Source organism: Saccopteryx leptura, chromosome 3, assembly GCF_036850995.1.
Source record: "Saccopteryx leptura isolate mSacLep1 chromosome 3, mSacLep1_pri_phased_curated, whole genome shotgun sequence".
Taxonomy (NCBI): Eukaryota; Metazoa; Chordata; class Mammalia; order Chiroptera; family Emballonuridae; genus Saccopteryx; species Saccopteryx leptura.
In genome coordinates this window covers 280,282,103-280,298,006 of record NC_089505.1, presented here as the reverse complement: position 1 = coordinate 280,298,006, position 15,904 = coordinate 280,282,103, and the positions used below count along the sequence as shown (strand labels likewise).

The following is a 15,904-nucleotide window of genomic DNA, read 5'->3' as shown; positions in this document are numbered from 1 at the left end:
GGGTTTTTTCTGAGCCTAACATTGTCAAAGCATATTATGTGATTGAATATCTTTTGCATTCCTGTTCGTGACATTCCCTTAGCAACCTGAAAAAAAAAACAAAAAAACTTTGTACTGAACACAAAAAAATACAGTCATTTGGAAGAGAAAGCTGCTGCTTTATTCTCCTTTTCGTCTTTATTTCTTTGTGTTCAGATGTTCCTTGCTGTCCAGTGGCATCAGGGGTACACCCCTCGGGGCTCAGAGTCCCTCTTCCTAACCACCCCATTGGCTCTCTAACATAACCTTGCTGGGGTCATCCAGTCACAAGGAGGTCACCTCACAGAGGGTGTCACCGGCCATGTATGGCAGTCAGAGTCCTTAGAATGGGCTTCACTTTGTTGATCCCAGCTCTCCTCCATGCAGATGCCAGTCCTGTCCCTAAGCCATGACCTCTGAAACTTGATAGAGTCTATCACATTTCTTCAAAATACACAACAAAAACGGCTTGCCTTTCATGTTTAAAACAATTTTGAATTTCCTTAATTCTTCTACCAAAATAAATATCTTGAGTCTCCTCAGCCATTCCCTGGGTGATAAAGGTTTCTGGAACTTTTGTGGGGTTTTTTTTTATCTTTTGACACACTTACTGTATGTCCTTGTCCTTATATAAACGTGTGGCCCAGAAATAAACCAAGTACTCCAGACTGTGGTCTGACAGTGCAGTCCTGTGGTGAGGCCTGAGTTTGCTTTAGCTCCTCGAATCTGCGCCCCGTTGGCTGGTCCTGAGTTTATCAGCGGCTGGAACCACCTGGTGCTCTCTTCACATCAGCTGCTTGTTAGGTGGTTCTTGTTTGTTCTGTGTTTTGAACATCTTATTTTTTAAAATTTTTATTTATTGGTTTCAAAGAGAGAAAGGGGTTGGGAGAAAGGAACAGGAAGTATCAACTCATATCAGTTGCTTCCCATATGTGCCTTGACCAGGCAAGCCCAGGGTTTCAAACCTGCGACCTCAGCATTCCAGGTCGACGCTTTATCCACTGCGCCACCACAGGTCAGGCTGAATATTTGATTTTTTTTTTAAATGACATAAATACAGGAGCACATTTAACAAGAAATTATCCTGAGAATTTCAAACCATTTTCCAACTAGTTGGGATAGTTTTGAATCTTGACAATGTGATTTCACACCTTACCTATGCCTCCAGCTTATATAAAATAAGAATAACTTCCATGCCTCATTTAAAGCATTGAAGTAAAATTAAGTGACAGAATGAAGGACAGATTCCTGTTGCTCTAAGGACCTTCCTGCCAAAGGACAGTGGACCGTCATTCTCACTTTCAGTGGAGTCATTCAGCTAACGACACTCACCTTCACCTCCACATGGAAGTCTTGAAACACTCAACCTGTCTTTTTATCTGTGAAATCAAAATACAAGGTAGTTGAAGCATTCCTTTGCTAGAAAGCTCATTTTAAACATAAAATGAAGTTCGTGGGGCCTGGCTTGTTCTTCACGAACCTGTGGAGGCGCCTGGTGGTCTTGGCTCTCTTCTCCAAATATCCCAAACTACGTGTTGCATAGTTCCTTCTGCAGAATTCTCCGTTGTGAGTGTCAAACTCAGTTCTGTAGTTTTAGACTCCTTTGTCCCTTCTGCATTGACCTTCGGTCTCCTTTAGTTTTCTGAACTCTCTCTCCATTCTCTCTGATCTCTTCTAAACATAGTCAGCACTTCTCTAATAAGCAGGTTCTTTGTGAGCCCCTGGGTATGATGATCCTGGGCTTGGAGAATTGGAATTACTTAATGCAGATAGATACTCACTTTCTGATTTATCCAGCATCTTGGGCTTTTTCTTCCTCTTAATCTTTATTGTTTAATACTTTCTGTTGTAAGAATATTTTAATAAGGAAGAAAGATACAAAATAGGAGTTGAGTAATTAGGTTTTGTTAATCACATGCAGTCATCCTGCTATCTGCCTGACGAAGTTAGTGCTAAACAGAGTTGAGAAAGCTGTCGTTGACTATGGGTTTTGCCACCTTTCAATTTCCCATATACCTGCAGCCCTCGGGGGCTGTCCTGCCTTCCTGCAGTTGTTTCTGTCCAGTGGAGGCCAGTCCCTGTCAGGCACCTGTCTGCTTTCATAGCCCCCATTGGAAGCACAATTGATTCCTGAGCTGCTTTGGCAGACACATTGGTTTACATTAAATGGCCACCTTTGTTTTTTGACAATAAGATAATTAGTGATTGTGTCCTGAAGCATTTATATTTTAATCCTTCTTATCTCACTTGAGAGACACATCCTTTTTGATCATGGGCGGGTACCTAAGTTTTTTCCCTGAACTTTTAGAAGTCTAAAAATAGAGATTTCATTTTGCTTGATCACCCCACCTACCGCCTTCACGTGTGGACTTGGCTGTTCGGAACTTTCTGGCCCCATGGTCCATGCTTATTGTGAGACCCCGTCACTTCACGATGAGCCCTTCGTAGTTAAGTCCAACGAAGCAGTTTCCCTTAGTGGTCATCAAAGCAAGTCGAAAACATATTCCTGGCTTTTTGCAAACTGAGACTCTTGGGGAAACTCCGCTCTGCCTGTCTGTGTGAGGGTGCATTCTGGTTTCATCAGAGGAACATCCGTGCAAACTACCTGGTTGCACCTCCGTCTCATTGACACATAGAAACATGTACAGGAGACTGTTGCATTTGTGTCAATGATTTTTTTTTACATATAAGTCTTTATTAGCTAGTCATTCTTTGCGAAGTGTACCTATTTGTAGGAATATTTAGTCTTTATTTCTTCCTCCCTCCCTCCCTCCGTTCTTCCTTTGCCTGGTCTAGATAAGCACCCGCCGAGTTCTAGGTACTGTGGTAAGTGTTAATGCCGTAAAGGTGAATGAAACTAAAGATCTGCCCTAATTTTAAAAATAAAACAAATCTGTACCTGACACACAACTAAAATACCATTTCAAGCCAAATACTATAACTTACAGAAGTACATTCTATTAAGAGAATGTGTTCGTCCTGTAGGAGAACCCACACACTTGTTTACACCAGACTGGGGAAGTAACCGACCCATCTCCCAGACCGACACTCAGCGCTCCGCTGATGTGTGAAGGAGCAGGGAACCCTCAGAACAAGGGATGCCACTGGACACCTTTCTTGGCCGAAATCCCCTCCTGAGGTCTCACCATTCTGACCACGTATTCGTTTCATCACACTGAGATTCTCGACCTGGGTTAGTCTGTTGCCACCTCACTCCATGCCGCTGTACACCTAAAAATGTAACTGAACACCAAGTGGAATGTGTCAGTTTGACCTTATCTTCAGAAGTCTAGTCTTAGAGCGTTCTGCTCTCACCCCTCCCAGCCGCAGTCCTGATTATTTAACTTGTGTGAAAGCCACACCTTTCGGAAGTGAGTCAGGCTAAACCAGGCTGCCGGAATCCCTGGTTGTGAGATTCTTGTGGTTGTATGCACCCAGCTCTCCTACCGGCCTCTGGCTTCAGACCATGCCTCTGGGTCATCACAGCAAGTGGCTCTACCTCTCTGGGCCTCTGTGTGCTCCCTCTTTAAAGAGCAGGCGATAATACCTAACTAATGGGTTATGTTGAGGACTAAATACATGAGTGCGTTACTCACCGACATATGTTAATTGTTCACACGATCGATCGTTATTTTACAACATCCATTTCTGAGTCAGCCCAGGCGAGTTGATGTGGAAAGCCCCAGCTTCCCCTCCTTTGTTCCAACATCCACCTGCCTTTGGTTCTTCCTGCCTCCTGAGGACACTCACAGACAGCTTTGCCCTTACCTGTTCACTGTAACCCTTGAATACTCTTGTTCTTTTACCCAGCTTTAGAAAAAGGAAGTCCCTTGTAGTGAAGGATGGCTTAAGCATGCATGTTCTTTTTCCCATTGCAGCTACTTGATGAGTAATGATTTCATCCTAAATTTCTCCCATACATTATTATTTTTGCACCCCACCAAAATGCTGTTTGATCCCATGCAGTGGTCTTAACCATTGATTCCTAAATTTTATGTTAGAGATTATACTTTGTCTATATAGACTACTGGCATCAAGATTTCTCAGGGTAAGAAGAGCACGGAATAAATACTTCTCTCCTGTTCACTGGTGTGCTGATTCATTCATTTCTTCCTTCCATTCACCTAGCACTTGTTGAGTGCTTACTTACTCTATGCCAAGCACTAGGGATTAAAAAAAATGGACCTTATCGTGACTAATATTGACTATATGTTGGTAATATTGTTAATATGCTAATATGTTGTAACAATACTGCAACATAGTCAAGCATATTATGGACAATTACTTTTAAAATTGAAATCAAATCCTAGGTGAAACATGCCATTCAAAGTACTTGGAAGGTATGACAGAGGATTCTTTTTTTTGAACCTATAACAAGTAGAGTTTTTATAACGCTACTAAGCAAAGTACTGCATCAAGTACACACAGAGAAATTTAAATATCCCTGACTCATTTTCTCAAGGACATGTTTAGAATAAAGAAAAATGTGATGAATAATGTTTAAGAAAGTACTCTAGCAACAAAAATTAAATCATTTGGATAAGCTACTATAACCTAAAACTATTGGTACATGCTATTAATATCATTGCTTTTTAACCAGAAATATTTGTTCTTGTCAAATAGACATAGTACACTTGAGCTTACTATATGAATTATATATAGTAAGTGCCATCTATATGAATTAAATACCATTAATCTTTTGGCATCTTATTTTCTACATCTTTAAATCAAGTGGATTTAGCTTGGATTATTTGTAACTTCTCCACTTCTAATATTCTATGACTCTAGGAATTAATAACACTTTTATCTAGAAACTGATTCAAACACGGAAAATTAATGGTGGCAGGGAGAAAAAGCCTTCGTATTGTTCATGGAATATCTATCTGAATCAGGCATCTAAAGAAGGTTGCAGCATCAAATATAGGGAGGCTGACTCCTCACTTTTATTTCACTGTAACTCTGAGCAAACACTTAATCAGGGTCACAGTGGGAACCACCGCTGACAGTGTTGCATTTCTTTAATAGTTTCAGAACTTTCTGGTGTTCGTAACTGATATAGCCTGTCAGTGGGAATTGGCAGTGCCAGGTGGGAAGTACACAGCACAGAAGGTTAGCAGCATCACATTCTGTTCTCTCTGTAAGTCACAAGGTATTCACTCATAATAAAGTGTGAATGATGGTTCCTGCACTCGTGCCACATCTTGGACCTGGGAGCAAACATCTCTTTTTCTCCAGAGTAAAGCGAGTTTATTACGTAGCTGCTATCGACCAGCCCTAATGCACAGGCCCTGTACTTGGCCATGATTTATAACTTTCCTTTCAATAGTAATTTCCCCCTATGGATTAGAAAGCATTTATAGATCACAGTAAAGTCATAATGCTGAAAAATATGAACACAAAGCCACCATTCTTTCTGTGGCTGCCTCAAGTGAGTTACTAAAGCTTTTCGAATAAACGTATAAACCCCCACCCATCTACAAATAAGACACTTCTGATCTGTCCTGCTGTTTATGTAAATGTTTGCCTTGATGATATATTTCTCTTTCAAAAAGTCTATAATTGTTACATGGATCTAGGACTGTTACATTAACAGTCCATCATTAATGTTCTGTGTTTCAGCTAGAAGATGGTATTTTGAGATGTTTAACAAGGGCCAGTATTTTAGAAAATTTACAAAACTAGCAAAGTAAGATTTTTCATTCTGTTGTTTTCCTGTTCATTTGGCAGCCTTGGTGGGAGTGGAGGAGTAAATAACAAGAATATTGACTGATTCATTCATTCATTCATTCATTTTGCAAATACTTACTGAACACTCACTCCATGCTAACCACCATGATAGCACCTGGGCTGTATAAATAAAGAAAACAGATCCCTGTAGCAGAGCCTCTTTCTTTTGGGGAGCAGAATCGAGCCAGGCCTAGACCATAACATGCCAAGACCATAACATGCCGATGAGCAGTCAGGGCAGCAGTGGAATGCCCTGCCCTAGGTGGCCTGGCTAGTCTGCTGTCTAGGAACACCTTGAATTTTTGTTTAAATAACACCCTTTGCTTGGAATTCTCTTCAATTACAAAGCAGAAGTGGTTAAAACAAATTTAGTTTTTATCAAATTTTTTTAACTTGGTCATGCAACACTTTTCTTTAAGTGTGAAGCCCATTCTGGATTAAGGTCTACAGAAAAACTACTTTTTTAAAGGACTAAAAAAATAAAGACACAGTCTGACCAGGCAGTGGTGCAGTGGATAGAGCATCAGACTGGGATGCAGAGGACCCAGGTTCAAAACCCCAAGGTCACCAGCTTGAGCGTGGGGTCGCTGGTTTGAGCGAGGGATTATAGACATGACCCCATGGTCTCTGGCTTGAGCCAGAAGGTCACTGGCTTGAAGCCCAAGGTCACTGGCTTGAGCAAGGGGTCACTTGTTCTGCTGTAGGCCCCCCCCCCCATCAAGGCACATATAAGAAAGCAATCAAGGAACAGCTAAGGTGCCACAATGAAGAATGGATGCTTCTCATCTCTCTCCCTTTATGTGTCTCTGTCTCTATCTGTTCCTTTCTCTGTCTCTGTCATAAAAATAAATAGATAGATAAAGCCACAAAGGTGATTCAACTCCAGAGTTTCAAGGAATTTAATGCCGAAGGATACTGACTTTGAGGAGCTCTCAGAGTGTTTTTAATTCATCTGTTTCCCAACATAATCTTGATATTGTGCCCTTAAAAATTCTTGTAAGAGAGAAATGGGCTCACAATTTAGATCTCAGTGTCAGAGGGAGAAATACAGCTCTGAAGTCTTCTCCCTCCTTCATCCTTCCCTTAATAATGGGAAGGAGATGGAAAGTGATGACCTTTCAAGTTACATAATTACAAATTTTTAAATAAGACATTTAGAATTTGGCTTTTAAGGATGCAAATTAGCAATCAGTTGTTTTCACATGTAATACAGACTCACCAGGTTGTATTAAGTACACATAAAGAAAGGTTTATAATGACAAAGTAAAAAATTATATCATAAATCATTTTCCTTTTTTAAAAGATAGCAAATTAAATATTTGAGTATTGCCAGTTAAGATTCATGAAAGATGTTATCTTAAAGTATTTCTGTAAAACGTGAGCTCATTTCACATATTAATTGTAGCCAAGGTTTAATTTTAGGTGAGATGATTTGTGTGTGGAAGGGACAGATGTGTTCTATTTTTCTAGTAATTTATGCATTATTTATAATATTTTTGCTTAAAGGGTATCCAAATTCAATAAAGATTAATTTAGTAATTCAACAAAAATAGTCTCTGCTTTTTATCTTACTAATCCATGAAGAACAATAATCAAACATTGCCACACTTTTGCCATCAGAATTTGATTGCCTGTCAAATTCTGCAGTTAACTTAGACAAGTCTCAGCTTCTTTAGTTCTATCACCAAGCATGCTTTTTACCTTAACATTTTTCCTCTCTGTATTATGCTGTTAATCTCTGTATCATACCTTTTGAAGTCTTTTCAGATGACTTCTATGAAGCTAATATCTCTAATAGTTTCTTTTGCCAGTCACCATTGCTTCTTTTTATTTTTTCTTCTAAACTAATAAGTTAAAACTGAGCAATAGAGGACACTTTAAACATTTCAAACAGTGGATACACAGTAATCTAGATATTCCTTTGGTACATTTAATTAAGTGTATCCGTATACCTGGGTATTTGTCAACAGTAGAGAAAAAAAGCCAAATGAAATACTTTCTATCATATTATAGGAGATGCCCTTTATAAAGAAAGTGTAAGAAGGCCCTGGTTGGTTTGCTCAGTGGTAGAGCATTGGCCCAGCGTGTGGATATCCCGGGTTCAATTTACGGTCAGGGCACAGAGGAGAAGCGCCATTTGCTTCTCCTCCCTCCCCCTCTCACTCTCTTCTCTCTCATCTCTCTCTCTCTCTCTCTCACTCTCTCACTCTTTCTCTCATTTCCTCCCCTCCTGCAGCCAAGGCTAAAATTAGAGCAAATTGGCCTCGGGCACTGAGGATGGCTCCATGGCCTCCACCTCAGTTGCTAGAATGGCTCCAGTTGCAGTGGAGCAATGCCCAGAGGGGCCGAGCATCGCCCCCTAGTGGCCATGCTGGGTAGATCCTGGTCAGGCATATGTGGGAGTCTGTGTCTGCCTCCCCTCCTCTCACTAAAAAGTTTAAAAAAAACATAAGAAATAATTTATGCTTCATTATATACTATGCAGGATGATAAAATATCATCTAAAACTTGTAAGAGTAAACATGTAAACATTTAAGAAAGGCATTATTATAGTCATGCAATAGAAACAAGATATATAATGACATTTTTGGTGTAAAATGTTTATCAATCAATGGTAATCAGTAGTTTGAGGTGACTAAAAATCAAGAAAAACTATACTCAATTTCATCTGTACTGCAAACAGGATTTCCCAGACTGCTCTTCAGTGTCCAATTAAAATATGCTTCAGAAATCTAGTTTTCAAAGTTTTTTCTGTGTATTAGTGCCAAAACATGGAATTATGATGTGATAACCATGAACTAGCACGATCTATACATTTCACCCATCCCTAATGCTATAGTGGAGCTGAGAAATGTCCAGGTGTGGGAGGCGGGAAGGCCAGGGGCAGGGGCCGGAGCACCCATGCGTCCTGCCCTACTCCTCTTCAGAAGGAACATGCTGTCTGTGTGTCTTCACAGGGGAGGAGCTGTGCACGAGCCTCAAGCGAGGCTGCTCGCTGGACTGCCCCTTGGGTTTCCTGACCGACGCCCACAACTGCGAGATCTGTCAGTGCCGCCGCCCCCGGCCCAAGAAGTGCAGATCCATCATCTGTGAGAAGTATTGTCCACTTGGATACCTGTACGTATTTATGAATTCAGAAGGTCTGTTCTTAATAGTCTGTAACCCTGTGAACCGTCTGGACCTGTTTGTGTTGGCTGTTTAGTGTGTTTGTGGACGAGTCGGTGATGCACTAAGTCCAGAATATCTATACGTACTTGTTTATCAGGTGAATCAGGGAGGAGGGACAGGGTGGCGTCTCCACCGATACGATAAGAGTCCAGTGTTACGCCTTCTCTGTTAGATGGGCCAGAGCCCAGTTACGACCCTGTTCCTGGGGCCTGTTATATGTGACGTCTCCATAGCAGGGGCCCTTGGACGCTACAGGGGCAGTGGAATTGTCATGAGGCCCCAGTGGTATAAGAGTGCTATGCCTGTCACAACTGTCCCTGTGGCTATTTTGTGATAATATATTTAATCAGTTCTTAAGATCATTGGACAGGAACTTATTTGCAATACTGAGCATCCTTCTGCCATGCCTTGATATCTTACCTTGGTTCTAGTCTACAGTTCAGAATATTTTTTTCTCTTTATGTAGCATTTTATGAATTTTCTGGAAGATAAGGACTACAACTTCTATTTTCAAATACTCTTGATTGAGTCAGACCCTATGAAATCAGATTATTTCAGGGGCGGGGTTGGCAGACACTTCACATTTGTTCTCTAGTGTCTGTATTAGCATCTATTTCTGCCTTTATATGAAGTTGGTCCCTAAAATATTACCTTTCAGAATATTACTTTCTCATTCTTTCCTTGGTTTCCTTCCATTTTAGTCTTCCTGCTTTCCAATTTGATACATTTCTATAGTACTACTGATAATAAGGGACTTAGATTTATTATATCTTGCCCATCTTATTAAAGTCATCATTTTTATTATTCTTGGAAATTCTGGTTTAGCAAGGGGGTGTGGAATTTTAATTCTAATTTTAAAAGCATGAATTGGGAGCATTATTCTTAAAATTTTTTCCAAGTCCACTAATCATCATCGTTCTTCATCCTAAAATATGAATATGATACCAATAATAGTATAGGTATTTCTTAGCTTAACTGCTAAGATCGACTAAAGCATGGGTATCTTAAATAGTAGCTAGTAAGGACAGTTTGGAGTCATGGCTGCATTCAAGTCCAGTCTTCATCTTGGAGAAGAATCCCAGAGGATTTTAGATGCCACTTGGTATTCCTGTCGGTAAGCACATTCAGGGAGGACCCAGTTGACCACAGTCGACATTAGCCAGAATAGTAGCGGTTTTCCAAGGACAGCCTCTGAAGGAGAAATCTTGGCCAGACACCATATGGGAGTGTCCGAATGAAGACAGCCACTGGTGCTCCTGTACATACTTGCTGGGAGGATCATTCATGCATGTGAACGCTTACAGATGGGAGGGAGGCGGGCGGGAGGAGTGCGTGGATGGATGAATAAATGAATGAGCAAACCAGTGGAAGCCCCGATAGGTCTTAGAAATGACTCAGTAATATGACAGGGGTGTGAATAATTCAGATAAGGCATTGTTGTCTTTGTGTTACACACAGACCATTTCACTTAGCAGATTGTAGTTCAGTTGTCACTTGGGTGAACCAGGTGAGATACCAAGTTTCCCATAGGGCTGTCTTCTTTTAGAATCCCTTCATTTTCCCAAGATGAGAAAGAACAGGTTGTTCTGTTTTGTTTTTTTAGTTGAACATCACTGTTGCTACTCAGAGCTAACTGGGAGGAAGCTGGAGGGTAAACAGGGATTCCTCCCGTGGGGGAGGTGTCGAGCCTAAGATAGGACTCAGCCCTGTGGCCAGTGGGCATAGGACAAGGGCAAGTGGCTGAGCTCCTTTTGTAACAGGCAGTGTCCTTCTCCCTTTCAGGACAAAAAGGAATTATTGGTAAGAATATTTTGTCCAGCCTGACCAGGCCGTGGCACAGTGGATAGAGAGTCGGACTGGGATGTGGAGGACTCAGGTTCAAGACCCCGAGGTCGCCAGCTTGAGCGTGGGCTCATCTGGTTTGAGCAAAAGCTCACCAGCTTGGACCCAAGGTCGCTGGCCTGAGCAAGGGGTTACTCGATCTGCTGAAGGCCCGCGGTCAAGGCACATATGAGAAAGCAATCAATGAACAACTAAGGTGTCACAACGAAAAACTAATGATTGATGCTTCTCATCTCTCTCCGTTCCTGTCTGTCTGTCCCTATCCATCCCTCTCTCTGACTCTCTCTCTCTCTGTCTTTGTAAAAAAAAAGAAAGAAAGAAAGAAAAAAAAAGAATATTTTGTCCAGAAAAATCTTCACTTAAACTACAATGATGTTAGTTATGAACCTGTACTTAATTACTTATTTAATATCATCATCCCGGTCAGCACAAAACTTAGGCACTCTCGCTTACTAAAGGAAAAACAAAACGTTTATCCCGCCTTTTCCTTTACCCCATATGCTTCTGTCATACCCACCCCATGGAGGGAGCACTTTTCAGTTGACACGCTTTTGTAAGTAATGAAGTGCAGGGTCTCTGAAGGCTATGTTCTTTATCAACACTTGTGTCACGTTCCTGGGACTATGGATCCTTAACCTTCTGCCTTCTATAAGTTTCAGTAGATCCCGCATTCAAGTTTTACTGAAATTTCTCAGAGAATGTGGGTATGGGAGGAAGCCTGTAGCCCTTACAAAAGAAGGGCCTCTGCCCCTAATGCTGGCCTCTGGTATTGACCAGAAGTGTACCCTCACCATCCTGTTCATGCAGTTGCACGTTCATCCTGCAACATCGTGGTACCATTTTTCCTAATTAAACCACTGGTTCTGTTACTGGGATTCTTGCATTTACATTCCAGAAGCACATAAGTGCTTGAGCAGTTCTAAACCTTGGCCACGGGTAGGGGGGCGGGAAGGGGGAGGGGGCAATGATGGCCACAGGAAGCTAATTGCACATCACTCCAGGAATTTTTTAGCAAGCGAAAGTCAAACCGTTCTGCTTAATAACAAGATTGCTTCACTGGTCTGCGTGTTTGGGCATCATTTCAGACTTTTGAATTTTCTGACCTCTGACAAAATTTTAATTACCCAGGAAGAATAAGCATGGCTGTGACATCTGTCGCTGTAAGAAATGCCCAGATCTCCCATGCAGTAAAATCTGCCCCTTGGGTTTCCAGCAGGACAGTCACGGCTGTCCTATCTGCAAGTGCAGAGGTAAGTGTGAGCGTGCGACCCTTCCCCCTCAGGGCAGACGGGGCACGGCAACAAAGAACAGAAGGACATCTTGTAAATGAAACAGTTTCAGTGATTGCTGTCTGCTCGGACACAAATGACCCTTTCTGTGGGACCATCCCTTTTTCTATCATCTTAATAGAATAAAAGCTCACAACAGAATTTAAGCATAGAATGGACAAGCCCATTAGCCAAATTAATCACTTCCCAGCTCTTCAGTTTTACTTGTCTCAGGAACTTTAGCCTCCGGCCCTTTATCTTGACCTCCATAGTCTCCCTCTGTCCGGCAGTGGACAGACACAATTGATAGAGCAGAGATCCCTGTTGAAACCCCGAGGTGGGCGTGGCTGCGCAGTCTGCTCCTGTATTTTCTGGTAACACTGTTGCCCTGAGAACTTTGACTTCTGCTGAGTTAAGCACATGCCAGCCAATCACTGTGTGCAGGCGTTAGTCCGGGCGTACCTTTTGTCTGGGACTCCCTCCCACCCCCGGAACAGTCTCGGAGCCCTGCAAGCCTGAGCACTATTCTGCCCTTCCCCCAGCTCCAGCCCAGCTGCCCCACCCCCACCCCGTGCGTTTCAGTTGTCAGCATGATCCACAGAGGAAGCCAGAAAAGATCCCTCCAGTTCGTTCTGTGTTGTTTTTTAAAAGTTGGACAGTTATGACCTTAAGGTGTTTTAAAATGTCAGAGTAAATAAAAACTTAGTCCCCGCTTTTAATCATTCCGCTGAACAAAAATGCATCAATTGCCAGGGGCCCAGGACTTCCCCGTTGGATGACTTCTGGAGTGATCATTCTGCATATATTAAACATAGGGGTAACAGTTGCTGTGAAGTCAATGCTTGTTGTATAAAAATGAGAAAGTTGGGCCTGCAGATGCCCCCGTGTCAGCCATATGCAGCTGGCATATTAAAATTTCCTTTTCCTTTAATAAAACTCTTCAAAATTAAAAAAAAATGAGAAAGTTGATTGAAAGGAATAAAAAATCAACTGTAATCCCCCCAATAGGAAAGAAATGTATTTGCAGGTTTTTTCTTTCTATTTTTTTTTTCCTCTCACAATTGAGAGAGCATGTTAACTTCAATTCTTTTCACAAGTGAACTGTCCTTGGTAGATGGGACTTTTGGTGGCTGGGTAGCATTACCTGTAAGGACACGACGGGCTGTTTGTCCTGCTCAGTAGCTGCATCTTCACCAAGGCTGCCTTCTGTCTGTCCAGAGGTCCTCGCCTCAGCCGGATCACATGTCCTGGCGGGCGCATGTCTGTCCATGGATGGCCATCACCATAAAAACGAGGAGAGCTGGCATGACGGGTGCCGGGAATGCTACTGTCACAATGGACGGGAGATGTGTGCCCTGATCACCTGCCCGGTGCCGGCCTGCGGCAACCCCACCATCCACCCGGGACAGTGCTGCCCGTCCTGTTCAGGTAAAGGCTGGCGGCTCGCTGGGCGCTTCTAAGCAGCTGGTGGTTCCTGCCCAGCAGGGTGGCGGGGAGACGCGGAACACATTTCAGCTCTCCGTGGTGTTTGTCCATTAACACCCACAAAGTCAGACCAGAGAAAACGAAAGCTCCAGCGCTCCGCTCCTCGTTTTTTTAATGGTTTACTCAATTATATTGGTCGTTGAACTATGTTTACATAAAAGTCTGTGGGCTTATGAACCTAAATTCCAGCTCTCCATTTGACAGAGAGTGTATTAAGGCTGAACATCTTAGTTAATTGGAAGAGACTGGTGTTAATCTTATTCCATAAAAGCTTATTATTTATAAAGTAATATTGGAGATGGAGAGCTATTGAAGTCTGTAGCTATTACTCTTTTTTAAATTAATGGCTATGTGGCATTCTTGCCAAATAGAGACATTTAGAGTGACCACACATCCAAAACATTTAAAATTGTAATAATAGTAATCAGGATAAGTTAGCAGAAGAGCAGAACAGATTATATAACTCCTGGGGGTCCGAATTATGGTTGTCAGTAATAGTCACTATTATCATAATACCTCATCTAGTGCCTTTCATCCAAAGATGAAACACAGTTTTATATTCATTATTTCTTCCCCTGTGCAGGCTACTGTGAGTGAGGGAAAAATACGCTTAGGCCATTTTCATTTGGCAAACAGACACAGGAAGATCATCTCTCTTACCCAGAGTAAAATAGCATGGCAGGCAGTCCAGGGAGAAGAGAGGTTGCCCCTTCTTACATCCGATTTCTTTGAAAGTTGCAATGCACCTGTCAGATTTTGGAGTAGTGGTGATTTTCCCTCTGGTCAGTCCTGGTCCTGTACCTCCCTGTGGATACGTGCGCTTGTGCAGCGGGTGCAGCCAGGAGCCCGGGGCCGGCCGAGCCCGGGAGGGAAGGTGGCTTGAAGGCCAGGCTGCACCTGCTTTGCCTTGCTGTGGCAGGGTGGGCGAGAGGGACCCTTGAGGTCCCTTTCGGCTCTGAGATTCTACATATCTCAGTAGCTGAGGGATCCAGGTGACAAGCAGCCCTCAGGCCCCTGTAAAGGGACAAGGTTACACTGCTTTTGCCCCCTTTGTTCAGTCAGATGTGCTCTATATTGAAACGCTCCTTTCACAATGTCTTGCTGGTTAAATATGAAACACCACTAGCATCTCCTGCAACAAAAGGTAAATGAGCAATGTGATGAGACAAAACTTGTGGGAAAGAAAAAAATTATTCCAGTGAAGACCCCTTGCTTTAATTACAGGCATGAGTGTGCAAAGCATGGGCCGCACCTGGGGCTTTGCTAAACATGCGCTCAGCGCAGACTGAGTCAGATGGTGGAAAGGCAAAGATGTTCTGAGAACAGATGGTTGACTTGAGAACTGAAAGTTAGTGGAACCAGAACTAGTTTTCTCTATTACAGAGATGTGGGAAGTGCTGACGCAAACACACCGAACTATCGCTGCGGTATTGTGAGGGCATGTATGAAAACACACGTGCACTGATGTGCAGGGGTGGGCCAGAGCATGTCTACATAACACACATGAACAATACAAGAATAAATAAATAATATGAGAGTAAACTCGCATACTCACAAGTGTAAGCCTACTTTTGCCTATCTCTGTATATGGACGTGAAGATATATTTTTTCCAAATATCTTTATTTTAGTGGATTGTCCCATGTGGATTCTTCTGACTAACGGTCCCAGAATGGTTGCATTCATGGACACCCCCTTTAAAGAATATTTTCGCCTGACCTGTGGTGGCGCAGTGGATAAAGCGTCGACCTGGAAATGCTGAGGTCGCTGGTTCAAAACCCTGGACTTGCCTGGTCAAGGCACATATGGGAGTTGATGCTTCCAGCTCCTCCCCCCTTCTCTCTCTCTCTGTCTCTCTCTCTCTCTCCCTCTCTCTCTCCTCTAAAAATGAATAAATAAAAATAAAAAATAAAGAATATTTTCTTCTCTCTTCCATTCAAGGATCAGCTGTTTTTCTTTCTAGGTTAAGTGATCAGCTTTCCTAAACTCTCCTGATGGAAGATTACCAAATGCTATTATTTCTTAGGTTTTGGGGGTTTTTTCCTCTCTCTCTCTTTCTCCCCTTCTCCTTTATAGTTTCTCTTTCAGCTCCATCTCTGGCCACCCTCATGGTTTGCCTGGAGTTACATAGCATACATCCAGCGCTAAGGAAATTATTAGCAAACAAAATCTGCAAGCATCATTTGTCTTCTGACCATTTCCCTGCGTGCCTGTGTTTAAAGGGGCAGTAATTATCGATCTTCTCCAAATCCTTTTGAAAGCAGTACAGGAGTCGTCTTAACCATTAGTTTATTGATGGTGTTTGGATCAATGTTTTGTTTTCTCTATACACCACGAGGAAGACACTTTTGTCACCTCGCCGCCACCCCCCCTCCCCAGCTCAGTTTTCATTCTTGCC

General features: G+C 42.4%; 1 protein-coding gene across 3 annotated transcripts in view; it reads left to right on the top strand.

Annotated features, from left to right (window-relative positions):
* The window catches only part of CRIM1 (cysteine rich transmembrane BMP regulator 1), a 194,904-nt gene that overhangs the window by 148,983 nt on the left and 30,017 nt on the right, over positions 1 to 15,904 (top strand). For all 3 annotated transcript variants that reach the window (XM_066378522.1, XM_066378523.1, XM_066378521.1), the window contains exons 9-11: positions 8,703 to 8,862; positions 11,884 to 12,005; positions 13,242 to 13,451. In XM_066378522.1, the coding sequence (XP_066234619.1) occupies positions 8,703 to 8,862; positions 11,884 to 12,005; positions 13,242 to 13,451 (492 nt within the window). The remainder of the gene's footprint in view (positions 1 to 8,702; positions 8,863 to 11,883; positions 12,006 to 13,241; positions 13,452 to 15,904) is intronic.